Source organism: Engystomops pustulosus, chromosome 1 (assembly GCF_040894005.1).
Source record: "Engystomops pustulosus chromosome 1, aEngPut4.maternal, whole genome shotgun sequence".
NCBI lineage: Eukaryota > Metazoa > Chordata > Amphibia > Anura > Leptodactylidae > Engystomops > Engystomops pustulosus.
Genome location: NC_092411.1, coordinates 194003887 through 194027480, shown reverse-complemented (window position 1 = coordinate 194027480; position 23594 = coordinate 194003887). Strand labels below are relative to the sequence as shown.

Sequence of the window (23594 nt, the reverse complement as noted above, 5' to 3'; positions counted from 1 at the left end):
CTTGTTTTTTGTGGGACATGTTGTACTTTGCAACAGTATCATTCTGGAGTACATATGTTTTGTTGATTACTTTTTATTGCATTTTTAGTGGGATTCAATAGGTAAGAATCATAATTTTTGGCGGGTTTTTAAAGTTGTTTTTTTTAGGCGTTCATCGTAGGGATTCAATAGTTATTTAGTTTTATTCTACAGATTGTTACGGACGCGGTGATACTATATATGTGGGGTTTGTGTTAGGATTTAGACTTTTTTGAGCGTTCTATGTCTCTTTATATGTTTTGGGGCTTATGGGCATTTTTAGTGATTTAAAAAGTAATTTTTTAAAAAAAAAAACATTTTTTTTACATTTTTTACTTGATCCACCATGGGACATGAATAAGCAATCATCTGATTGCTTGTTCATGGTAATATTCTGCAATACTTATGTATTGCAGCGTATTAGCAATGTCAGCCTATGCACATGCATAGGCTTACACTTTGCCTTTAAGATGACAAGACCTTGGTGGTGGTTTAGAATTGGAGCGAATGGCACTTCTTCAGATTAAAGGGGTTTTCCAACAAAAGAAAATTCTCACATATCTAATCCATAATGATGTTAACACAATAAAGATTTAACCCCTTACTTTACCACATTACACTGAGCAGCCAGAAGAGTGATAGTAGCTAAAACAGCAATAACACAGAGTAAAGTCTCAGGGTGTGGGCGGGGCCTCTAAGCAGTCACATAACTGTATTATCCATCTTGTTTTGTGGGCTGATAATGTGGTTACATTATCAGGGTACAAGGTGTGAAAATGTATACACTTTCATTTGGCTTCTGACATTGTACTAACACACTGACACAGAGAGATCAGACAGATCAGAGATGCACGAGATCCATTAGATGCCTTTAACAGTCAGCTCGGCTACATCAAGTTTGCAGCTTCTCTCTCCTCACAAGTGAATTAGTGAATGTGCCAGTGATCTCCAGTGCTAGGACTGCAGGGGGCTGAAATCTCATCTGCACGATCTCACACAAAAATCAAGATGGCCACCACCCGACCCAAAGTCTGAAGTTACAAGGTCAGATCTAGGGGCAACTGAAATTGTGTACAGCAAGACTGATAGACAGGTTGGATTATATCTGTGAAATGCTGGATTTCTGTTAATAACAGTGAATTAGAATGTTTTATTTTGATGTGCTGAGTACATATAAGAAACTTGTCTAAGTGGCAATACCCCTTTAAGTGACTGCAATTTTTTTGCAATTCATTTATGCACATACAGCCATGTATCATGATGCCAGGGTAGCAGGATTTTGGTGAAAACTGGACACAACTAAAATGTTTATTAACAGAGGAGTACAACATGCAAAGATTGGTTAACACTGGAGTAAAAGATGAAAGAACAACAAAACAAGAAAAACGTCAATAGCCTTACACACTGAATCAGGGAGATCAGTCATGCTGTAGACATCAGTAGTTTATTGTCAAATGTTTTAGTTTCAACACATTCAAAATATGGAAACTGAAGTAAAAATACTATCCAAAAGGACTATAGATTCTACTGGCATAATGTCTAACACATTACAGCAATAAAGATGGAAAAGAAATATATATTAACCACTGCTTCTACAGCTAGGTCCTACTACGCCAATTGTGCTGAAACAGAAGTGCAACGATGATAGGTTACTACAATAAACCAACTGCCCAACACGATGAAAGGGGAAATGCGGCCATGTTGGATGAGGTACACTTACTGAAAGATTAAGACAAAAAAAAACACTTATATGTACACAGTAAAGTAGGTGAATAGTCACCAAGTAAACATTTCAGATGTATAAGGTTTATTCAAGGTATTCAAATATGAAGCAGACTTGAAAGCTTAATGGCTCTGATGCTCCTCTAGTACGGTAGGTTATATCCCGTTCCATTTGCCATTAGACAGTTCTTGTTGTGACACGGGTTAAACATTCAAAAGGAAAAAAAAAACTAAACCAAAAAAAACACAACACAGGAATAAGAATGGAGAAAAAACAAAAAGAACAAAATAGAATAGAACCGCTGGCAAAACTTCTCCACGGATACATTGGAATGACAAGAAAAACCAGTCCAAGCTTTGCTGTATACTAGGGAATTCAAGTACAATACTTCCAGGTAACAGATTGCAAATGTAAAACTTTTATAAACACAAAATATATATATGCATATATAAAATTATAACCATGAGAAATCTGTGTCCCAGAAATGTATGAAATAGTGCAAGACTTGCCATCAAAAACAGAAGACCTCACGTGATAAAAGAAAACGGGAGGGTAAAAAAAACAAAACAAAACTGACATATGCAAGAGTCTGATTCTGCCTAGTGGACTGGAGAAATACTTTGTGCACAATCATTAGAGGCTCAGCAAACAGTTGCATAAGTCAAAAGCAGCATGTTACTCCATGTGCATTTTACTGGTACGGATGTTCAATGCTTCCTGCGCTTCTAGAGGCAGCTGTAAGTGTTCACACTTTCACCTTCAAAGTCATCAACAAATGCGACTACGACAGGCTGGTATCTTCTGCTACATTGGTCAGTTCATGGAATGTACGGGTATAGGCAGGCGGCTGTTACAAAAACTTTACAATCCTGCACTTTCGGCTTTAAGACGTGTGCATCAAATATTAAAGGAGCAAAGGGGAAAAATGACAACGGAATTTTAGGACAGTTTTTTTCAAAAATTGTGCAAAGGGAAAAAAAAAAAGTGGTGAAAAAAATTTAAAAAAAACAATCGTTTAGAAAATGACCCTGTATTAGAATATAAAGTGCATACACTTAGAGCTGCTTTACGGTTATAGGAGCGGACGTCATTCCTCTGCTTCCAAGTCCAATAGTATATGAAGCGGTTAACAGAAGAGTTCAACTGGACACTTGCAGGGCACCATTTTACAGATTATCCACTTTAGATGCACTTCTGGGAGTTTAGGGCTTCAAACACAGAGACCTGACCATTAGTCCTTCTTACACATACTGTAGCCCCCACTATTGGTAACTGTATACCAATGGTAGCTATGGTGTGATCGACACACAAAGCAAAGGGAAAAAAAAAAAAAAAAAAATCTACTGATGTACACATACTGCAGTTTGGTTAGGCAGATTCTTGAATGTACTGAAGCAGTTTGGCTTTGCAGCACAGTAAATCATTCACTGTACAAAATCACCAGCAAGGACTGGAATGATGTATTCATAGAAGGCACCATCATGCTTATTACATTACCAGAGAACTAAATACAATTGAGTACACTTTGTTATGTCGTCTCACTGTACAAAGCTGAAAAGGGGAAAAAAAAAAGGGGGGGGGGCCTTGTCATGGCAGGCTGGAGCCACGGGAACAGCCTGCCATCTTATAGCACGCATGGGCAAGTGCCAGAACCTGTAGTCATGAAACATCTCTGACTACTTCTGATCACACCCTCTGAAGTCTGGTTAGTGTAAAATTCACAATTAAATGAAACTCCAGAGGACTAACTTTTGATATGCACAGTGCAGGTTCTTGGTGGCGACAGGCCAAATACCATAACTTGAATCTGACTCTGTGTTCGTAGTAGAAGCTCTTTTGTGGGTCTGGAGGGTAATTAACCGTTAGATCCTTCATTGACACAGGTAACTAAGGGGGCAGATGGGAAGGAGAGACACCCTGCACTACATTTGTTTCCAAAAAAGAAACCATAATACTTGCAAAGTGCAACAGAACTCTAATAGGACATGGGCCTCGAGTGTCCTTGGAAATATTTGCAGTGCTAATTGTCATCTCAGTCACCAAATTGGGTGAAGAAATTAACATTTGAAAGTTTGTTGAAAAACGGCAAAAAAAAAATAAGAATCTTCATCTCAATTGAAAACTGCAAACAAAAAGATGTTTCCACATCAAAGAACTTATGGGGGGAGGGGAGAAAGTGTAGGGGAAAAAAAAAAGGCTGTGTCACATTCCAAAGCTAAAAATTAACAAGAATGCAAACACGACGAACAATGTACCACTGTAGGTTGGACTTTGTTAATGACTGATTTTCAGCGACGTTGGCCAGTGAAACGGCCTTCCATGGGTGCTGTTCCTCTCCCTGTATTCAGCTTTTGTGCCATCCCACCTCGAAGAGGAGGCCCTCTGTTATCTCTATCGCGCATCATTCCTCCACCAATGATTCCGCGTGGGCCCCCTCCACCACGATCATTGCGACGTACATCTCTGCGGTCATCTACACCTCGGGTTTCTCTTTCACGGGCTGCCCTGGTTTTCTTCTCTTCAACATTCAGACGCACTTCACCCCGGAACATAATTGGCTAGAAAAAGTAAATAAGAGGGGTAAATTGTAGTTTACACATATGGAAGAAAAGGTCTTCTCTGCTACAGTCTACAAATGTCAAAGGCTCAGTCTGAAGGAAAGGAAAGTTGTAGGATAGAGATTAACACCTTCTTGACCGAGGACGAACTATATCGTCCTCGTGCTGCGAAGGGTGCATGGAGAGAGCTTGCAAACTGAGCTCTCTCCATACACAGCGGGTGACGGCTGTATAACACAGCTGACACCCGTCTGTTACTGCTGCGGTCAGTGCTGGCACCGATCGCGGCAGTTCAAATCTGACCACGGCACCCAAGTTACCTTTACATGGGCACCGCCATCTTAAATGGCCGATCGCTGCCCCCTGTGACGTCATGGGAGGGCGGCGATCAGTTGGCATGGCAGCCTACAGTCTCATTGAGACTCATAGGCTTCCTATGTGCAATGATCTCTAATAGCCAGCAGATGGCAGGCTATTAAAAATCATATTTGTAGCAAAAATTTAAAACAGAGAATGTACAGGGGTGACTATACAATTAATTATAGAACCTGTACAGATAGTTGCACCAACGAGTAGGTGCCCCACATATTATTGAAATCTACATAACCTATGGTACCCCTCAGAAGGAGGGGAAAGATATGAGGCAAAAATAGAGTCAAAAAGGTTATAAAAGTAACAAAATTTTATTATGCTCATGCCTTAGGCATGAGCATTGCTATGCCATTACAAATGTGCATGAGATTATGCCATCATTAGACTTGCATTTTATGCACACCAGCCCATTTAAATGGTTCAACCCTTTGTGCAATTTGCTGTGTCCGGGTATGACTGCATATCTTTTCCCCTCCTTCTGAGGGGTACCATATGTTATATTAAATAATATATGATATAATATTATATAATAATATTATATATACTGCAATACAGGACCCTTACCAATCGGAAAAAAAAAATTGTAAAAAAATTTAAAAGTTTAAATCACCCCCCCCCCCTTCTCTAAATCACATGTAAAAGCAAATAAACAGTAATAATCATAAACATGTTTGGTATCATCATGTCCCAAAATGTCCGATCAAAATATAATAACAAATTTTTTCCTGGCGTTTAACACCGTAACGGGAAATAGCGCCTAAAGTCGAAATACATTAAAAAAAAAAAAAAAAAAAAAAAAGATTTGCTTATTTTATCTTAACAGTTCACCTATTAGAAACAATCATGCAATTCTTCTGAAAAGTGTCCCATAGTTGAGATAAATCACATCAAGAATGTACACTGGAGAAAATACACTTAAAACATTCCAACCCCAAAAATAAGCTCTAGAATGATTTTTCATCATTTTGGAGTTGAAATGGGCACACTTCAAATTGTTATACCTTCTGAACCATGACACCTTGAAACACAGGGAAGAATTCTTAACCATAAATAATTAGCAAAATATTTTTTATTATGTATACATACTTTTGCAAGCAAAATCCGTTGAACGGGCTCAGAATCATCGAACACAACAAAACCAAAATTGGGAAGTTTCCCTCCAACACCTTTGGTATTAATGCGGAGTTCCATTACATTTCCATAACCTGTAAAAGATCAATTATATTGTGTTCAAGACAGTTAAAAAAAAAAAAAAAAAGAAGAAGAAGTGGGCTGAAGCTAAAAACTGCATTCTACACGAATAAAACAAATAAATGCATTAATCTCTAAAATAATGTTGCAGGCTAGTGGCATCAGTAAGAGCCATAATCCAATACTTGGTACACAACCAGATTCTGCGACACCGTTCTACCTGCATTAAGGCTCATCCACACATCAGTTCCATTTGTGATTTCCAAAGATAGCATACTGACCGCTATGTGTATGATTAAACTGCTGTGCTAGATCAGGAGGCACTGGCCTAGGCTACAGGTAATGCAAAAGGCCAGGGAAGGAGTGCCACACATTGGCCAACGCCACTTTCACATAGAATAATGGGGTAAATATTAGCATTCCCCCCCCCCCCCCACATTCGATGAACCAGTCTCCAATAGAAGTCAACTGAAGAACTGACGATACTTTTGTACAGATGGCTGCATGGAGGAAAAAAAAAAAAAAAAACAGATGCAGATGTGTGAATAAACCTTTAGATTGCAGTAGACAGAGTGTTCGGTCACACGCTCTGCAATTAAAATTTGCTTTGCAACGTTAGTATAAATTCCTCTTTAAAATAACTTAAAGATACTCACTCATAAAAAATTCCTTCAGTTCACTTTCATCAATATCATGAGGTAAGTTCCCAACAAAGAGTTGGTGACTGTCAGGATAGCGGAACATGCGTCTGTTATCGGTCTCCCCCTGTTCTGTGTCACCTCGACCTGTTAAGCAAGATGACTTGATCACTACCACCATTACATTTAATGGTTTTCCCATATTAAACACGGCAGATTAACCGGCTTAATTCCCCAAACTGAAGTCTAATTTCAGGCAGAAGCTGAAAACTCAGTTTTATATTGACCCTTATTTTAATAGAAGAGAACACATCCAGTGCCAAAATTATAGCATAAGTCTTAGAAGAACATTTGCTACATGGTTATATCTTGCTATGGTATATACCGCTTTTAACAATTACCTGATCTTGGGCCCCTTGGCTGAAATACTGGGCGCTCTCTTGGACGCTGTTCCCGTGTACGAAGTGGCTGGACTTGAGTTTCAGGTTTACTTTCAGCACGTGTCTGCATATAACCAAAAGATGAAAAGTTCTGTTAGTTGCGCAAGTTAACAGCAAGATGCAGGTGACCCAAATCATCTGATAAACGCAGGAATACCATGTACCATCAACAATGGAAATAGAACTTTAAAGTAGAAGTTCACATTTTTTCCATACTTCCTCTCTATAAATTGTAGGTATGTAAAAAAATTCAAGCAATTATGACTATGCCAATGGGAAAGTCTGTTAAACATTGAAGTCTATAGAACAGATAACCTACAAAACCAAACCACAGATCAATTACCTGTGAGGCAGCAGCTTTAATTACATGGGGTGGAATTCCCGATGATGGGACAGTCCCACTGGGAGGCAGGTTTTTACTGGTCACTGATGCCCACGAAAAAGCCTACAGAAACGATGAATGCTAAAGCTTAGAAAACTGTACACCAAATTCTATATGGATCAGTGACAAAAAAAAAAACAAAAAACATATTTTGGGCAAAACTAAAACAAAATCTGTAATTACTGCATTAAAACTCTCCACAGGGAAAAAAAAAAAAAAGAAAAAAAAAATTGATGACCAAAGAAACTACTTACCTAAGTAAATCCAGGAGGTAGATTCCCAATGGCAGCTTCATCCAGGAATCAAGATAGGTCTCCTTGTGCATCTGCGATGTTGGGGAAGCTAGCAGCGCAACTCCACTTGTGCAGTAGCTCCCATTCCCCCACCACTTTCAGGGCACAGCAGAAGGCAATGTGCATGCATGGGTCCAAGTCAGCAGGTTTCCCCAATATCGAGGATGGGCAAGGAGGCATCTCTGCCGAGCTACTTTAGGCGTGTAACTGGCAGTAATAGGCATAAAAGCATGTTTTTTTTGTTTGTTTAAACAGCAAAGGAAGCCTACCAGGACAAATAAAAACACTTTGTGGAGGACGCTGCCATGGAGAATCTACCACTGGATCTACTTTGGTAAGAAAGTTCCACATGGTAGATTTCCTTTAAGCGAGATCTACCCAGGAACAAGGATGAAGAATATTAGCCTCCCTGCCAAACAGAATGTAGAAACTCTGCATTTTTTTCAGTCCTATATAGAAAACTGTAGTAGCATCGAGAGTGCTGTGAAAAACATCTGATTTACATTCCTAATAAGGCAAAAGGTTTCTTCTTCTGACTGCCTGCGGTTTGTTCTTCTGTTTGGAGCTTGCTACTCAAGTCCGCAGAACTGGGTGGATCCACACTTTCAATGTGAAATTTCCTTTCAACATAGCAATTGTGAATATGTATTAAGATTCAAAGAAGAACAAACTGGATTTTAGTTTCTTCAGCTTATTACTTTTGTGAAGCCTGGATAAAGTGGACCATTTAAGGACATACAATATTAAGTGTTCCTTATTTTGGTTAATCATGTGAATAGGACACTTGATTAGCAAGTGTCTAGCTACTAGGATGTTGTCCACCCATGTGGAGGAAGTGTTAAATCTAGGCCACCATTAAAAAGCAGGGCAGAATAATCTATTAAACTTAGGTCTCATGCAATATGGAAGGCAAACATGGGAAAGTGATCCCTGTTCTAAACCCGTTTCAGCCGGGAGGGGAGCTGCGGATGCACACGGCTCAAGCAATACATCTACATAGGAAATGAGCAGCAGCTAAGCAAAGCAGGGTAGGAATAGGACCTGCTCTATAATTTAAGGTGTGGCTGCACAACACAGTCAAGGTGCAGTGAGATAGGATGCTTCACTGCAGTGTCCATGCAATGGAATTATGAATTAGCAGCAGTTTTTGCTGCTATCTAATGGCCCCCAAAAGCAGTGGTGTGCATGAGGCCTTAGGGCCAGTTTCAGCCAACAATAATTACTTTCATCATGAAGTCAGAGTCACTGGGATAGGAAGCACACAATGACAACAAATATACTCATCTTAAAGAGAAAAAAAAAAAAAAAAAAAAAAGGAAAGTACAAACTGGTAAGACAACCTTAGGGGGCTCTTGTGGGAGAGCAACAGGCTCAGTGGGAGGTGGGGTCGGAGATTTCTCTTCAAGTTCCTCTATATTCTTTTCTTCTTGCTCAGGTTTTATCTCCTCATTCTTCACTTCTGGTTCTAGCTCTGGCTCAGGCTCAATGATCGGTTCTTCCAAGGACTCTTCTACTCCATTGCTGAGATGCAAAAACAAAAAGAAAATTTTAGGACAAGGGGGAAAAAAAACAAACAAAAAAAAAAAAAACACGAGGTGCGAGAGATTAATCAAAAATGTATAAACTGATTATGCCAAATCATTATTATATTAACCTGTTCAAACCAAAAATAGTAAATTGGTTAAGAGTGGTAGAAATGCCAACTGCTGTCTCGTTAACTTTAAGAGCTCCAATAAAAGTGAATGGAAAGTGCCAGTTATAAATCCAAAACACAGGGGTGAGGGGTAATATGAAATGGGAACAAATATTTTTTGCCACATTTATGTCTAATGGGAACACCCCTTTAAGATCATTAATTCAAGGTTTTTAAGCAATTATAGAATGGATCTAGACAGGCCATAAACATGAAAATGGCAGACTTACGAAACTGGGTGGATATCATAATATGTGCTACTTGTATTCTCTTGCACTGGTTCAGGAGATGGCTGTCTCTCCTCTTGTTCTTCTTCCACTTCCTCTTCAGATTCTGTTCAATAGAATAAAAATTGTATGTTAATATTTAATGCCTCATACGAAAAAAAAAAAAAAAATAGTTTAAAGACGACCTGTCACAATCTGACTTATACAGAGATTAGCATATCATTCTGTAGTGGCTGCAACACAGATTCATGGGCACTTTCTGAATTTTCTTTCTAGCCCTCACGGTTGTGGAGATATCCGTCCTGGTATCTGACTATTGTAACCGATGTTCTGGAGGAGCTGCCACTGGAGGCGTGTGCCAAATGTCTCTCATACTGTCCAATCAGCAGCAGGCATTGTCAGGAAAGCTACTATGAACAGTATTGAGCTGCAATTTCTCTATGCTCATAGCGGTTGCATTCACACCCATTCCGCAAACAAAATGCAGTGTTACTCCAAAAGCAATGTTAACTTAAAGGGGTATTCTCGTCTGGACATTCACATTTAGTTTCATTAATCTTCCATGTATAAACATTTCTTCAATTGGATGTTGTTAAAAAAAATGTTCCTGTGTGAAGATAATTTCACATAAATGTAGCCATATTGACCCTTAGAAACGAGATAGCTTCCTCGGTTACGACCACCTTACACTTTAGCAGCAGTGGCCAGACATGTGCTATTGAGTCCTGCCTGACCTCTTGGATTAAGCGATCATTACCACAGGACGGCAGTGGGACATGCAGTAACTCCTGGACATTTCATATACAAAACACCCTTTGTGTCTTTGTGCAATCCCTCCAGCAGAGGTGGCCGTATATATGACTACATTTATGGGAAATTATCTTCACACAGGAACATTATTTTAATAACATCTAATTGAAGAAATGTTTATATATGGCAGATTTATCAAACTGCACAGACGAGAATACCCCTTTAAACGTGATGTAAATGTATTAACATTTCATTTGCGCAATCATAACATTTTCACTTACATCTCATTTGCCGCCCCAGATACTGGGATGAATATCTCTAACAGTGGGGACTAGAAAGAATCCCTACAGAATGGTGTGCTAATCTTCACACGTCTGAGGTGGTGAAGGGTCCTATTTAATAGCCAATTGTATTGTGACAAGATAATAGGTTAATTTATGAATCTATGCAGAATAAAAAGAGCACAAAAAAAAAACATATAAATCTCCCAATTATGTCCCCATTAGCCATTAACTTGCCTTCATCCATTTCTGCTTCAGAATCACCAAACACTTCATCCTCATAGCGAAAGATGTCATTGTGAACGTAGAATTTATTTGGTACAGATCCCTACAAAAACATAAAAAGTAGGTCTGAGCTTAAACACAAAACCCCAAATTAGAACGCTACCATCATACATTAACACACAGGTATAGAAAGAAACATTCTGCAGGACAAACACACTTGAAGGGTATTCACTACTTGACACAAGATTATGTTCAAGTCCAAAGCCGACTGAAGAGATGTACATGTTAAAAAGGTTTCCAAGAACACTAGGGGAATTAACATAGTAACTTGCCTGATCCAGACACTGCCTGGGGTTTTCGTTACATGTCTATAATATTGACTCACAGGTAGTCTCTTCAGGTTTTTTGTCATACAATACTTCCTATGCTGCAGTGGTAACCTCTAATAACTACAACGTAGCAAACAAGACACTGAATTCTACAGTTTGTGTAAAGTTCAGAAATACAAAGACTGCTTTTCATGCACATTTTTGAGGTTTATGCATAAACTTGATTGGACAACTATTTTGGGTTGGTTTAGAGCCGAATGAAGTGGGTGAGACACTTACTTCTGGAGCAAGGACAAAGGTTTGCATGAATTTTCTCATTGGTTGACCATTGTTGGAAAGTTCCCCCATAACTTGAACAACTACTCCATCACTCAACGTAGCATGTGCATCAACATGACGGATCTTGGTGCGGCATTCACTGAACTGCAGGGACATCACCTTCTTGTGTATTTCCTAAATTCACAGCACAATAAAACAAAAAGGCAATAACTACTACATTAAAACATTTATTACAGCTTTACTTTATAGAAAGAAAAAAGGTTAAACACGGTTTGATACTACAGCTATCCTTCTCAGAACACATCTTTGCAAAATTCTCTGTATATACTGCAACATAATATATACCCTGTGTATGTGTATATAGCCTGTGTATGGCGACATTGTATCCCAATTATCATATTCACTTTCTTTTTTATAAAATGTTTTGTGTTGGGGCCTTTTGGGACATTTTACTAATTTAATTACTATTTTTTAGCTTATTTTAAGCTACTGTAATGCTGCATGAACAAGTTATCATCTATTCATACTAATGCACTGCAATAACCATGTATTGCAGTGCATTAGGAATGTCAGCCTATGCACTTGGATAGACTGACAGGCAGACTGTTCGTTCCAGTCAGGGGCTGGATTGAGCAGGCACATGCCAAGGACAGACCCAGGACCTTCATTAGGTCCCCCGCTGTCCAGAGCAGACAGCAGTCCACAATGGCATTGGGAGGTGCTGATAGTACAGGGAGAATTGACTGCGGGATTGAACAGGTTAAACAGTGTTTTAAACAACTGTTAGTGCAGGGGCCTGCTGTCAAATGATAGCTGGACATTGCCCTTACCCGCACCGGGGACCCGTGTACATCTTGGGCTAGGGTGATGGAGAAACCAGACCGCCTAGCCTAAAGCCCCTTAGTTATCAGAGAAATTTGTATGGGTGGTCACTAAGGGGTTTAACTTCCACAAATGAAGAAAAATAGAGGCAAACCAAAACGTATAGTAAACAAGGAAAGACATGTGCCTTCAGTGACTTTAAAAACACTTTTGTAAAATTCCGTCTTGTAATGGAATCAAAGCACACTGGGGCGGCCCGCAACAGATTGCATATGGGTTGCTATGGGTTTTGTTTTTTTGTTTTTTTTAACTAGCCAAATGCATGCGTTTAATCACTTTCACAGCTGCTTACACTTGCAGAAATGAAGAAAAACAGATTTAAACCAGTGAAATGCATGGTAAACATACAAAAACCCATGCTTTTTCAGTGCATTTACAAACAGTCCAAGAATGCAACATGTGACAGCACCCTTGTGTCAAGTTCACACGGTGCATTGCGTTTTTTGCTGCATTTCAAAGGCTTCAGCCTTTATCTCATGCCAAGTTTACATTGCGTTTTAGCAAATGCAGTGGAAATGCAATGTAACCTCAGCATGTGATCACGGTTCAAGCCTTTGGAATGCATTGAAAATGCAACAAAAAATGTGACGCAACACATCATGTAAACGCGGCTCCATAGAGCTACCCAAAAGATGACAGTTTCTGGACTCAAATGTTCAATAGTGACAGGACTCCCAATTTAGCAATCACTGAGGATTCCAGCCACAAGACCCTCCCACCAGTCAGTGTTATCCACTATTCTGTGGAAAGACAATATCGACAACTATTTAGCACACTTCCTTTTTATTGGCGACAACACGACTCTTTTAGTTTCACAACAGAGAAAATTCACCAGGAATAGACAGTTCCCTCTGTGTGCAAATACGACCTTCTCATTATCTCGACAGCATTCTCTGTATGAAACAACCCTATAGAAGGAGATTTATCAGAAGTGTCTGAGAAGAACTGTTTGTTTATGGCCATGTCTGCTTCTTTTGGCACCAGAGAGCCCAGCCTGCCATTGCAACAGTGTTTTTATCTGCACCTTTCATGTTTATTGGAGAGTGAATGAAGATCTAATCTCCTGTAGACTCCAATTCTCTGTCCATCCACCTTTTTTCCCCACACCTGGCAGTAGTCATTAATTTGTCTTGGATGTATAAATATTAGACTTAAGATCTTACTAGACCTTGAGACCTGAGGTGCATTATCCTAAATGCAGAGAATAAGTACACTGAAATATACCTGCATTAAACCCGAAGTGAACTTAGGTACTAATCCATTACCGATTCAAAATGCTACTTCTGGCAAGAACAATCATGATTTCTCTATTCTTACATCACAGCTATTGCACCAATATTCTCACTGGTGATATCTCTCTCTAAAATCTTTAGTTTGTCCCTCATATTCCAAATGTAACCAAATAACCCATCTGTTCAGAATCTACAACATGTAATAACTGCTCTGCTCACTCACCCTGTGTCTCCATCTCCCCTCCTATATGCACTCTTGTTGTAATGCATGTGATCCCCTTACTGAATGTACAATGGTATGGAATATAATAATATTAATTTGTTCTAGTTGCTCATGGCAACCAGAGGTTAGTTATCATTTTCCCATGAAAAGAAGTGTAACCGCAAAGAGCTGAGAATTCTATCATTCTTTAGCAATAGTTAAGGACATACCGCCTGACCATACACGGCTTCTTGAGGCTTTCCACTCGCATCCAATCCTCCATGCACATAAGAAGAGTTTCTTCCATAGAACCTGTTTAAAAGACAAATGTAAATTTTACATACACAAGTTATCGTGGACCAGTGGCTTGGGCTCAGCTACTGAAGCTCTCACACTTATGTTCATGGAATTCAGTACTGAGGCTAGGTCACCAATATAAAATGTAGGACTATCCCTTTAAAGTTATCCACCATAACATGCAGGCATTACATAATTTTCTGAAGACCAGCATCAAATGCCCACAAAACCAAAAATGTAATAAAACAAGATGGTCTACCTGTGCAAAAAGTCTGGCGCTTTATTCAGGAGGGTGTAGTATTGTCTAACAAACTCCCGCCCTACAAGCAGGGGACTTGGCTTCTCCATCACCATTTCTTTGGTACAGGAAAGGATATACTAAAATGAACAAAAACACATTTGAGGAAGATGTTTAGTCATTTTATACACTGAGGCATTAGGTAATAAAATGGCGTATGTTACAAGTTGCACCCAGTTTACCAATGTGACATCATAATGGGAAGCGTTAAGCATTTCCAACACACATACCCAACGTGCATTACAGCCCCCATAGCCCAAGGACACAGTTTTCTGTTGCAACATGTCAGGGGGCTGTGTCTCTTTAGTTAATTTTAATTCAGCAGCTATTAAGAGTAGGTATAAAAAATGCTGTACTTTCTATAAAAAGGAAGGTAGTTGGCATGATGATTACAGCAGAGCAATGGATAAATGGCAATCCATAGCAGCATAGTGTATTTAGACGGGGAGACTAACAGTAAGAAATCACTCCGTGCAGCCAATAATCTGCTACTCCAATAAAAGATTTACTGCTAATGCCATGTTACTTTTGTAATGTAAACATCACTGAACTGTTTGGCAATGTATGATACATAAGACTCAATCTACTACAGATTTTAAATGTATATACACTAGACATTTTTTGCAGGTTATATTTTACTTTTGAAAAATGGTGTTCATATGGAATTAACCTAAAACTTTACCTCCCAATTATAGTGGGTCATATGGACTCTCTGAATGGCTGGACCATTATATAAGCTCTTTTACCTCTTGTCACCCCCTCATCCGCTGTAAGCTCTTGTGAGAAGGGCCCTCACTCCTATTGTTCAACATGACTGTTTGTACTCTAATGTAATATATTTGTATATGTCCCCTATGATTTGTAAAGTGAACTTGATGACGCTATATAAAGATTTAACTGAATCCATCAATAATACAATGTAGAGCATGTTATATTGGGGAAGTTCTTTAAAACGAACATGAATTTCTCTATGGATGCAATTCTGTTTTCTTCTAACCTCCTCCTTACCACAGTCCATCAGAGCTGTGCCCGTTTGTTTGCAGGGATGTTGTGCTGCTATAAACATGTGCACGGCTTAGACGGTCAGTGGTGCTGGAGACCCAGAGGAGGCACGTATAGGCGTTGATTTGCATGTCACATTGTACAGGATATAACATTAAAAAAATAATTGTAATGTGCACAGGATGAGATGCACTTTTAAGGTACATCATTTTGGGCATTGTAGCAAATTAATTCGATTTTATTAACGGAAGAAATGTAAATCATCAATTCTTGTTTAAGATTTTTATATAGCTTATTTTTTATATAATTTACAGAACTTATTTTTAGTTGACATAGCTCATTTTTTGCAAGATCACCTTTTAAAACATTTCTTTTTTTTATTAAGGGCTTTAATGTGAAAAAAAACATCTTTCAAAAAGTTATTCAGGGTTGTTTTATTACGGGGTTCACTGTGTGGGTCAAAGAAAGATTCTCTTAAATTGTACAGATTGTTGCAGATGCTTATTTAAAAAGCTCACACATTTTACTATTTTCCTATCACAGAGGTGTTAGCACTGATCCTAAGCTTAACATAACCAAGCTGAAGCAGGACTCCATGTCTCGCTGTAGAATCCTGACAGAGTGGTCATTACGGTATTAGTCACACTCAACATCTCAGTCCATTTTGGGCTGCTCAGTGTTCGGGCCAGACTTCCCATTATTAAGTTCTGTATGTATTAGAAAGGTAGCCTATTACAACCTGTAAGTATTAGAGGGGTATAAACAACACACAAAAATTACTTGGGTTTAAGGTGATATATATATAAAAAAAAAATAAATCTTTTATGGCATATAGCAGAGGAGTGCAGCTGTCCGTTTTAGGGATAAATAACCTATCACAGGTGGTACCTTATGCAAGATGGCTAAGAAACGCATTGAGATTACCTGCAATTCCTGAACCTATTAACATTTCTACATAGTAATAGTGAAACCTGTTCTCATCAGAAGGCTCTGGCTCCAAAGAGATCTGAGAATGCTATCCTGGCTGAAGGTAAGCCAATTTCCTTGTTAAACATTCTGCATCGCCACTTTACCACCGCTATACTCTGCTTGTAAATGGGATGGGCCTACAAAACTGAAACTCAACTGTGAGCAGGATGAGAGGAAGCAGTAGGTAGTGCTCACTTGTAGTGAATATGAGAGACGAAAATATTAAAAGATCACTTACAAGAGATATTACTTGGTGTAACCAATTACTACCGGTATATGGTTATAATTAAATATATAGTATATCATATAGTACTTATAAGTTATGATATATTACACTAAATTATCTTTTAATTCCTATCTTTCCCTACCTGTATGTAATTGGGACAATAAATTTGGTGTAGCAGATTAAAATTCATGTACAAGTATAAATACCCATTCAGTGCAGGTTGCGCTCGCTTTCTGTATGGAGTTTGTATGCTTGGACTTACCAAAGGTTTCCATTCAAATCAATGGGAGCACCAACAAATAGTCGGGTAAGCAGCCTTGGTTATTTTCAGAGATCCTATTGAACACTAATGGGTTCAATGACTAAATTAATTTTAAACCTTTTTTCATGTGGTGTGATTAGTATTCGTTCTGTATGTGTACAGAATGCAATGTGTTTACATTTTACAACATGGTTATCACATGGATCACCCAAAATGTATTAGAATCTACCATCCAAATCTATGAATGATAGACCAGGGACACTTACTCATAATTCCAAGCACTGCAACTGTGATAATCTTCTACAGTCTTTTGTTCTGTTTTTTTACTCAGGTTATTAGGTGGGGAAAAACCTTCCTATCTGCAGTCATTAGTATGTGACTGGTGGGGGTTCAGCAGCAATAATGTGACAGGGTCCAATCACTGCATGACAGTTCTGGTCCTATACACTGAAGCTCTAGTCCTGTATTTTGAATGCATAGGCAATATGGCCCTTACATAGATACTAAGGGGGGGGGAGCATTTATCATATACAGCTCTACATGTGCATGGTGTATGACAAAGTCCCCGACCATATGCCAAAGGAAATACATCAAGAGGAAGATGCCTCATCATGTATCTGCCATGGCACACTGCTGGGCAAAGCCTGGCATGGAATTGTGTTGAACGCCTTTGAACTGCTGTGGCTAATACACGTGGCCAACACAACCCCACTGCCCACTCTGCCACGAGCTGCACTCTTTCACACCAAAATGGTGCTTTGCACGAGAAATTCAGATTATTTCAGAACTTCCTGCGAAAGTTTTCTGGCATACAAAAGTGAGAAGCCTCCCCCAAAGGCTTTGTATGAACTTTTCTGTGGGATATGTGACTCAAATGTAAGAGGCAATACAGCCTGTAGCGGTGGCTCCAAGGGCATGAGACAGTGGTGGTAAACCTATGGCACGGGTGCCAGAGTCGGCACTCCAAGCTTTTTCTGTGGGCACCCGGGCCATCGCCCCAGCACTCCAGACAGAACTCAAATAATTTTCCTGCAGTTTCAAACATCTTAAAAGATGCTGCTTTCAGTGATAAAGTGATACTAACTTGGCTACTAGGGACTGAGAAGAGGGAGAATGTGTAGGCAGGGCCAAATTATCCTTGGAGGACACTGGAAAGAAGCTACAATGATGCAAATGTTCCCTCTTCCTTTCTATTGTGTTGGTGTCCCCAGGAGGCCAATATGATTGAACATTGTTGAAGAACAGGGAGCAATAAGTTACGGCTTTCATTTTTGGTTGGCACCTTGCGATAAACGTGTGGGGGGGGGGGTTTGCTGTTTGGGCACCCGTTCACTAAAAGGTTCGCCATCACTGGGCTAGTAGATGTGGCCGTCACAGCTTCTTGGGCATAGGAACAACCAACTTTAGACAGAGGTAGCGGGTGATGAATACACAGCCACTGATCCAAGGTCTGCAGACATCTTCCTAGGTAATACGTGTACAATGTATGGATGTATTTACTGATAACCCATTCCTATCTGCTCCGGAGTGGTCCATGGCAGTCACCCAGCTTTCCTCACTGTGGAGAAGGGGGGATTCCATGCTACCTATATAGCAGCTCCACCACATCACTAATAACCTTCACCGCCGCCAGGAGACACGACACACAGTTACGTCCAGCTCATCGGCCGTACAAAGGCACAACTCCCAGATACGCACCGAGCGTGCGCTCCGCCACAATGGCCGCCACACGGGAAATGACCCAATGTCGCACTCACTCACCTCAAGCAGTGCCTATGCCCAGATGCAGAAGGAGCCTCTGGCCCCGTCTGATGCTAGAAACACGTTGTTATTGTTGTGTTCACCCTCGACCTACGGGCGTCAGCTTCAAGGCGGGGAATATGGTGTCGTGACCGTGACGTCACCAAAGTGACGCAGCGTTCGGTCAGTTACGCGGCCTCCGTGAGATCAGGACCCAGCAGCCTTCGCGCGTCTACGTGCTTTCCAGGCGCACGGTAACGAAGGATACCACGCCTCTCTGCATCGTCATTGCGCACCGGGGCGGAGCTACATCCTCATGCTGCACGCTGGTTGTTGGTTTTTTTTTTGATAAACTTTATTGAATACAAATAATATACAACAAAGAAAATAACAATGGTGAGATAAACACATGAAAGTTATAAGCAGAACACTCTGTTACCAATGTTTCTCAAAAAATAAGAGAGGGTCTGAGGAATACTGTTACAATTTTTTTTATTATAATAAATAATGGATATTATTTATTGTATAAAGTTACTAATTATAACAATATTCCTAAATATATACGTATCTGGTGGCTGGCTATTCAATCCAAGAAGTGTGTATGCATCTTTTCAGGATTCATATACACTTGCAGCATAGTAACTTAGTGATGGGCCGCTCGTAAACCAACCGGCTCTAAGATCCGCCTCTTTCACGTGAACGATGGGAGCCTCAGTGAGCCAATGTCTCATCTAACTTGGCCCCTAATCGGCTCACCACGTCCCCTTTGACCCCATAAAATCAAGATAAAAGTTGTGTCGGGTAACTGTCTAGACTGAGGCTCCCTATTATCTATTTAAAGGGAACCTGTCACCAGGAGACAGAAGGTCTCTGAAGATGTCATTGACAAACTGTGTGAAATAAGCCCTCACACAGAGCTGTACATGTAAAAATGTAAAAGTTGTGGATTTATGAAGGTGGAGAGCGAGAAATGAGGTAAAAAAAAACCTGCGTCCTTAAAGTGAACCTGTCACCAGGAGACCCATTTTTAGCACTCCCCCAGTCCCCACAGAGCATAGTAAATACACTGCCACTGCCAAAGTGTTTTTGTATTAAAAATTGGTTTTACAGAAAAAAAGATATGTTATATTGTACCTCTCATTAGCATCTGCTGTGTGACTAGGCAGTTTCCCACTGGGAGGAGCTGGAAAGGAGCAGTCCCCCCCCCACCCTTGGGAAACAGCTTCTCCATGTGACCTTTTCAAATATATGAAAACACCCATCACATGGCTTAGCGATGCCCCCTGCTCCTCTACAGCCAATCCCGAGTGTGGGGAGTTATTCAAATATTTGAAAAGGTCACATGTTTCCCAAGGGGGGGGGGGCTGCTCCTTTCCAGCCCCATCCCAGGGGACAACTGCTTAGTCACACAGCAGATGCTAATGAAAGGTACAATATAACATATCTTTTTTTCTGTAAAACCTATTTTTTATACAAAAACACCTTGGCAGTATATGTACTATGCTCTGTGGGGACTGGGGGAGTGCTAAAAATGGGTCTCCTGGTGACAGGTTTCCATTAATAGGGAGCCGTTCAGGAGCTAACCCTAATGATCTAGTGATGGGAATTACGTCTCTTCTTAGTGAGCTGGCTCATTAGGCTTCCCTCACTAAGAAAAGCCAGCTCTTTTGACTACTGAAGGCTCCCTATTAAATATATAATAGGGAGCCGCAGGCCAGTCACTCACCTGACACCACACCACTTTTAACCCAATTTGAACGGGTTAAAGGGGGCGTGGTGAGCCGTTTAGGGGCAGGGTTAAGTAAGCTAACGGCTCACTGAGGTGAGCCAGCTCACGTCATTCACGAACAAGAGCTGTCTCTTTGTACCGGTTCGTTCAAACGATCCATCACTCTAATGATGCCCTTGTACCTAGAAATCTACAGATGGAACCCAACACAATCCTCATGCTCATGCTCAGATCACAGTGATTTACACCTCCCAACGTTTGAGCTAGAGAAAGAAGAAGAAATAGGCACACTTGTCTGCGCTTGAGCTGGTGGCTGCACGTGCTGGGTTCTGAAGCCAGAGCTGCCGGCTCTGCATGCATACTCTATGCAGGGCGCGGACGAGTGTGTGCAACTACCAGGAGCTGAAGCTCTCCGGGCAGCAGAATCGAAAGAAGCTACTGTGGGCGTGGAGTAGCTGTGCCGTGTAGCTTCAGCTCCGGCTACTCCACACCCCAGTACCTCTTTCACTCATTTGCATATTAGGGCAATAAGAGATTTATAAACTCATTCGGGCACTGAAGGATTAGCCCTAAAAAGGGCTCCAATGGCATTTATTAGAGGAACCTGCCACCGGATCTACCGTGATGGTAGGTTTGCTTTAACCCCTTCAGGACTCCCCTATTTTGGTCTTCAGTACACAGCCACAATTTTTTAAAATCTGCCTTGTGTCACCATAAGTGGTTATAGCTTTAGAACGCTTTAACATATCCAGGGAATTTCGAGATTGTTTTCTCGTGATATTGTACTTGTATCAAATTAGTTGGATACGATTTTTTGTGTTTAGTTATAAAAAAAAAGGAAATTTGTTTACCACCAAGTAAACCATGCACTCTGACATGTACCCCCTCTGGTTGTATCCACTCTTCTTTAAGATTCTTGTACCCTTGTTTTTAAGAAAAAAAGTAAATGAACCTGAGGGGCTCCAGGCTCCTTTAACATCAATGAAGCCTGGAGCCCCTCAGGCTCATTTGCATTATTTTAAAGGGAACCTGTCATTAGAAATTGGCCTAATAAACTGCTATTAGCATATTGTCAGGTAGTATAAAACCTTCTAGTTTATGTTTCTTTCGTGGCCCAGTGTGGTGGCATCACCAAGAAAATCAACTTTGAAGTGAACTGTAAATTGGTTATATAAAGTCAAGGGGGTGGAGAGTTTAATACTGGAGTCAAAGTTAGGAGCTCTGAATGCCTTCTCCTCATTCATTGGACGCCATGCAACAGACTTCTAGAGATCTGGTTTCTTTCTAGGTGCAGAACCATCAATTACAGTGAAGGGGGTGTTCTGCAGAAGAGACAGCTTAATTTCAGTGTTAAAATCTCTGCCTCCTTTTTATACAACTATTTAGATCACACTTCAAAGTTGATTTTCTGAATGATGCTACTACACTGTGATCATGAAAGAAATACAATCTGGAATGTGTTCAGCTGCTTGTCAACATACTGGTAGTGGTTTATTAGGTCAATTTCTAATGGCAGTATGATAGATATCATATTTCTCTCCAGACGCCATCTTGTTCACCCAGACGCCATCTTGTACACTGTCATCCATTTCATGATTCATACACCATCTTGTATAATCTGCCTGATAGTCCTTGACTCCTATTAGTATAGTTTATCCTTCAGCCTGTTTCTTCTGTCTCTGCTTATTTTGATGACTGAGAAGCCTTCAGAGTCTTCTTCTACATTTTGTAGCTGGGATAGTGATAACATTCTGTTTCCTTGGAAACCAGTGATTAGTATAAGAAACGATATGTAGAGTTCATGAGCATGTATTGGGAAAGGGGAGTTGTTCAAAGTATATTCAAGCTAGCCTACTGTATAGCAGTTCAGCATTTTATCAACGTTTCACGCCCTCTGCAAAGAATTTTTCTGTTTTCTATATACACGACTGTGTGTTTGGAATAAAGGGTGATTTGAGTGCAGTTTATGACCTGTCTGTGTCTTTTCTGTGCTACATATTCCAGTGCTGGGAACAAAGGCCTATACATTTTGAGATCATCTTACAATTGTAGAAGGATTGTTGGAGCCCTGGATAAAAATCTTTAACAACAGCTTCCCTTTAAAAACCATTTTTTGTAAAACAAAACAGGACATAAGAAGCTAAAAGAGGAGCAGATCCTGCCAGAGGAGGAACACATCAGAATGTCAGTGTGCTTGAGTTACAATTTTTTGGGAAAATTGCCAAAACTTTCAGTTGACTGTGATAGGTCTAAATAATAGCAAGACTCATAAATTACCCAATTATAGAAACTACACCTTTAAACGTATGAAAAAGCCCTTTTAGGAAGTTTGTTAACCCATTTGGTGTTTTATAAGGGTTAAAACAAAATGGAGGTGTGGTCTACAAATTGTAATATTTTTGAACAATACATTTATTTTGTGCCAAAAATAAAACATTCACAATGGATTAAATGACAAAAAGCTCCACAAAGTTTGATACCCAATTTCTCCCGAGTGTCCTGATACCCCATATGTGGTAGTAACTGCTGTATGGGCACACGGCCGGGCAAAGAATGGAAGGAGGCGCCATCCAGAGCACATTTGCATTGTCAAATTGAACAGGCCATCATTTTTTTCTATATGTTGCTGAAACCCGTAGAGGAGGAGTAGGGATAGGGACCGGCGCTCAACCATCCAATGAATTCTTTTCCATATATAGGGGCTTATTTTTGCCACGTCAGGTGCACTTTGTTGTACATAATTTTGGGTCATCTATAGCTAATAGATGAGATTTTCATAACTCTTTGTTGGTGAAGGAAATGAAAATCATCAATTTTTGGTAAGATTTTTTTCTTTTTTTGACTGTTCAACATACCATAAAAATTATGTTATTTTTTATTTTATGGGTTGCCACGATAACAGAAATTTATATGCTCATTTATATGTTTTTTTCCTAATTTTACTTAATAAAACAACATTTTTGTAAATTTAAGCAATCACCATCTTTTCAATGGCATAACGTTTTTATTTTTTAGCTTACAAATCTGGTTATGGGCTTATTTTTTGCAAGAACAGTTGTTCTTTTAGCAGTCTTTTTTTATCACTTTTTAGAGCATTTTTGTAAGTGTATGAATAAAAAATTATCTTTTTACGCAAAGGTTTCCAAGTTTTATTTTTACGGCATTCATCATTGTTTTATTAAACAGATTGTTACAGAGGCACCAATACCAAATATGTGGGGGGGGGAGGGGTATGTGTATTTGTGGGTTTTTTTTGGTTTATTAAGTGTTTGTATGGGTGACATATTAGGGTCTTATATTTTATTTATTTATTTTTAATTTTATTTTAAGGTTTTAAACTTTTTTTTACAATACAC

The 23594-nt window shown here is 39.7% G+C and overlaps 1 protein-coding gene across 2 annotated transcripts; it reads right to left on the bottom strand.

Annotated features, from left to right (window-relative positions):
• Positions 1-1443: 1443 nt before the first annotated feature.
• G3BP2 (G3BP stress granule assembly factor 2) lies at positions 1444-18790 on the bottom strand. 2 transcript variants are annotated; one of them, XM_072117102.1, is made up of 12 exons: positions 18531-18788; positions 14272-14390; positions 13946-14027; positions 11400-11573; positions 10804-10894; positions 9539-9641; positions 8956-9136; positions 7284-7385; positions 6902-7004; positions 6519-6647; positions 5758-5876; positions 1444-4299 (listed from the first exon to the last, which is right to left on the bottom strand). In XM_072117102.1, the coding sequence occupies exons 2-12, from the start codon at positions 14364-14366 to the stop codon at positions 4030-4032; spliced, it is 1449 nt and encodes a 482-aa protein (XP_071973203.1). In that variant the 5' UTR covers positions 14367-14390; positions 18531-18788; the 3' UTR covers positions 1444-4029. The 2 variants fall into 2 exon arrangements, with proteins under 2 accessions (XP_071973203.1, XP_071973213.1); XM_072117112.1 differs by lacking the exon at positions 7284-7385 and having other exon boundaries at positions 18531-18790.
• Positions 18791-23594: the final 4804 nt, after the last annotated feature.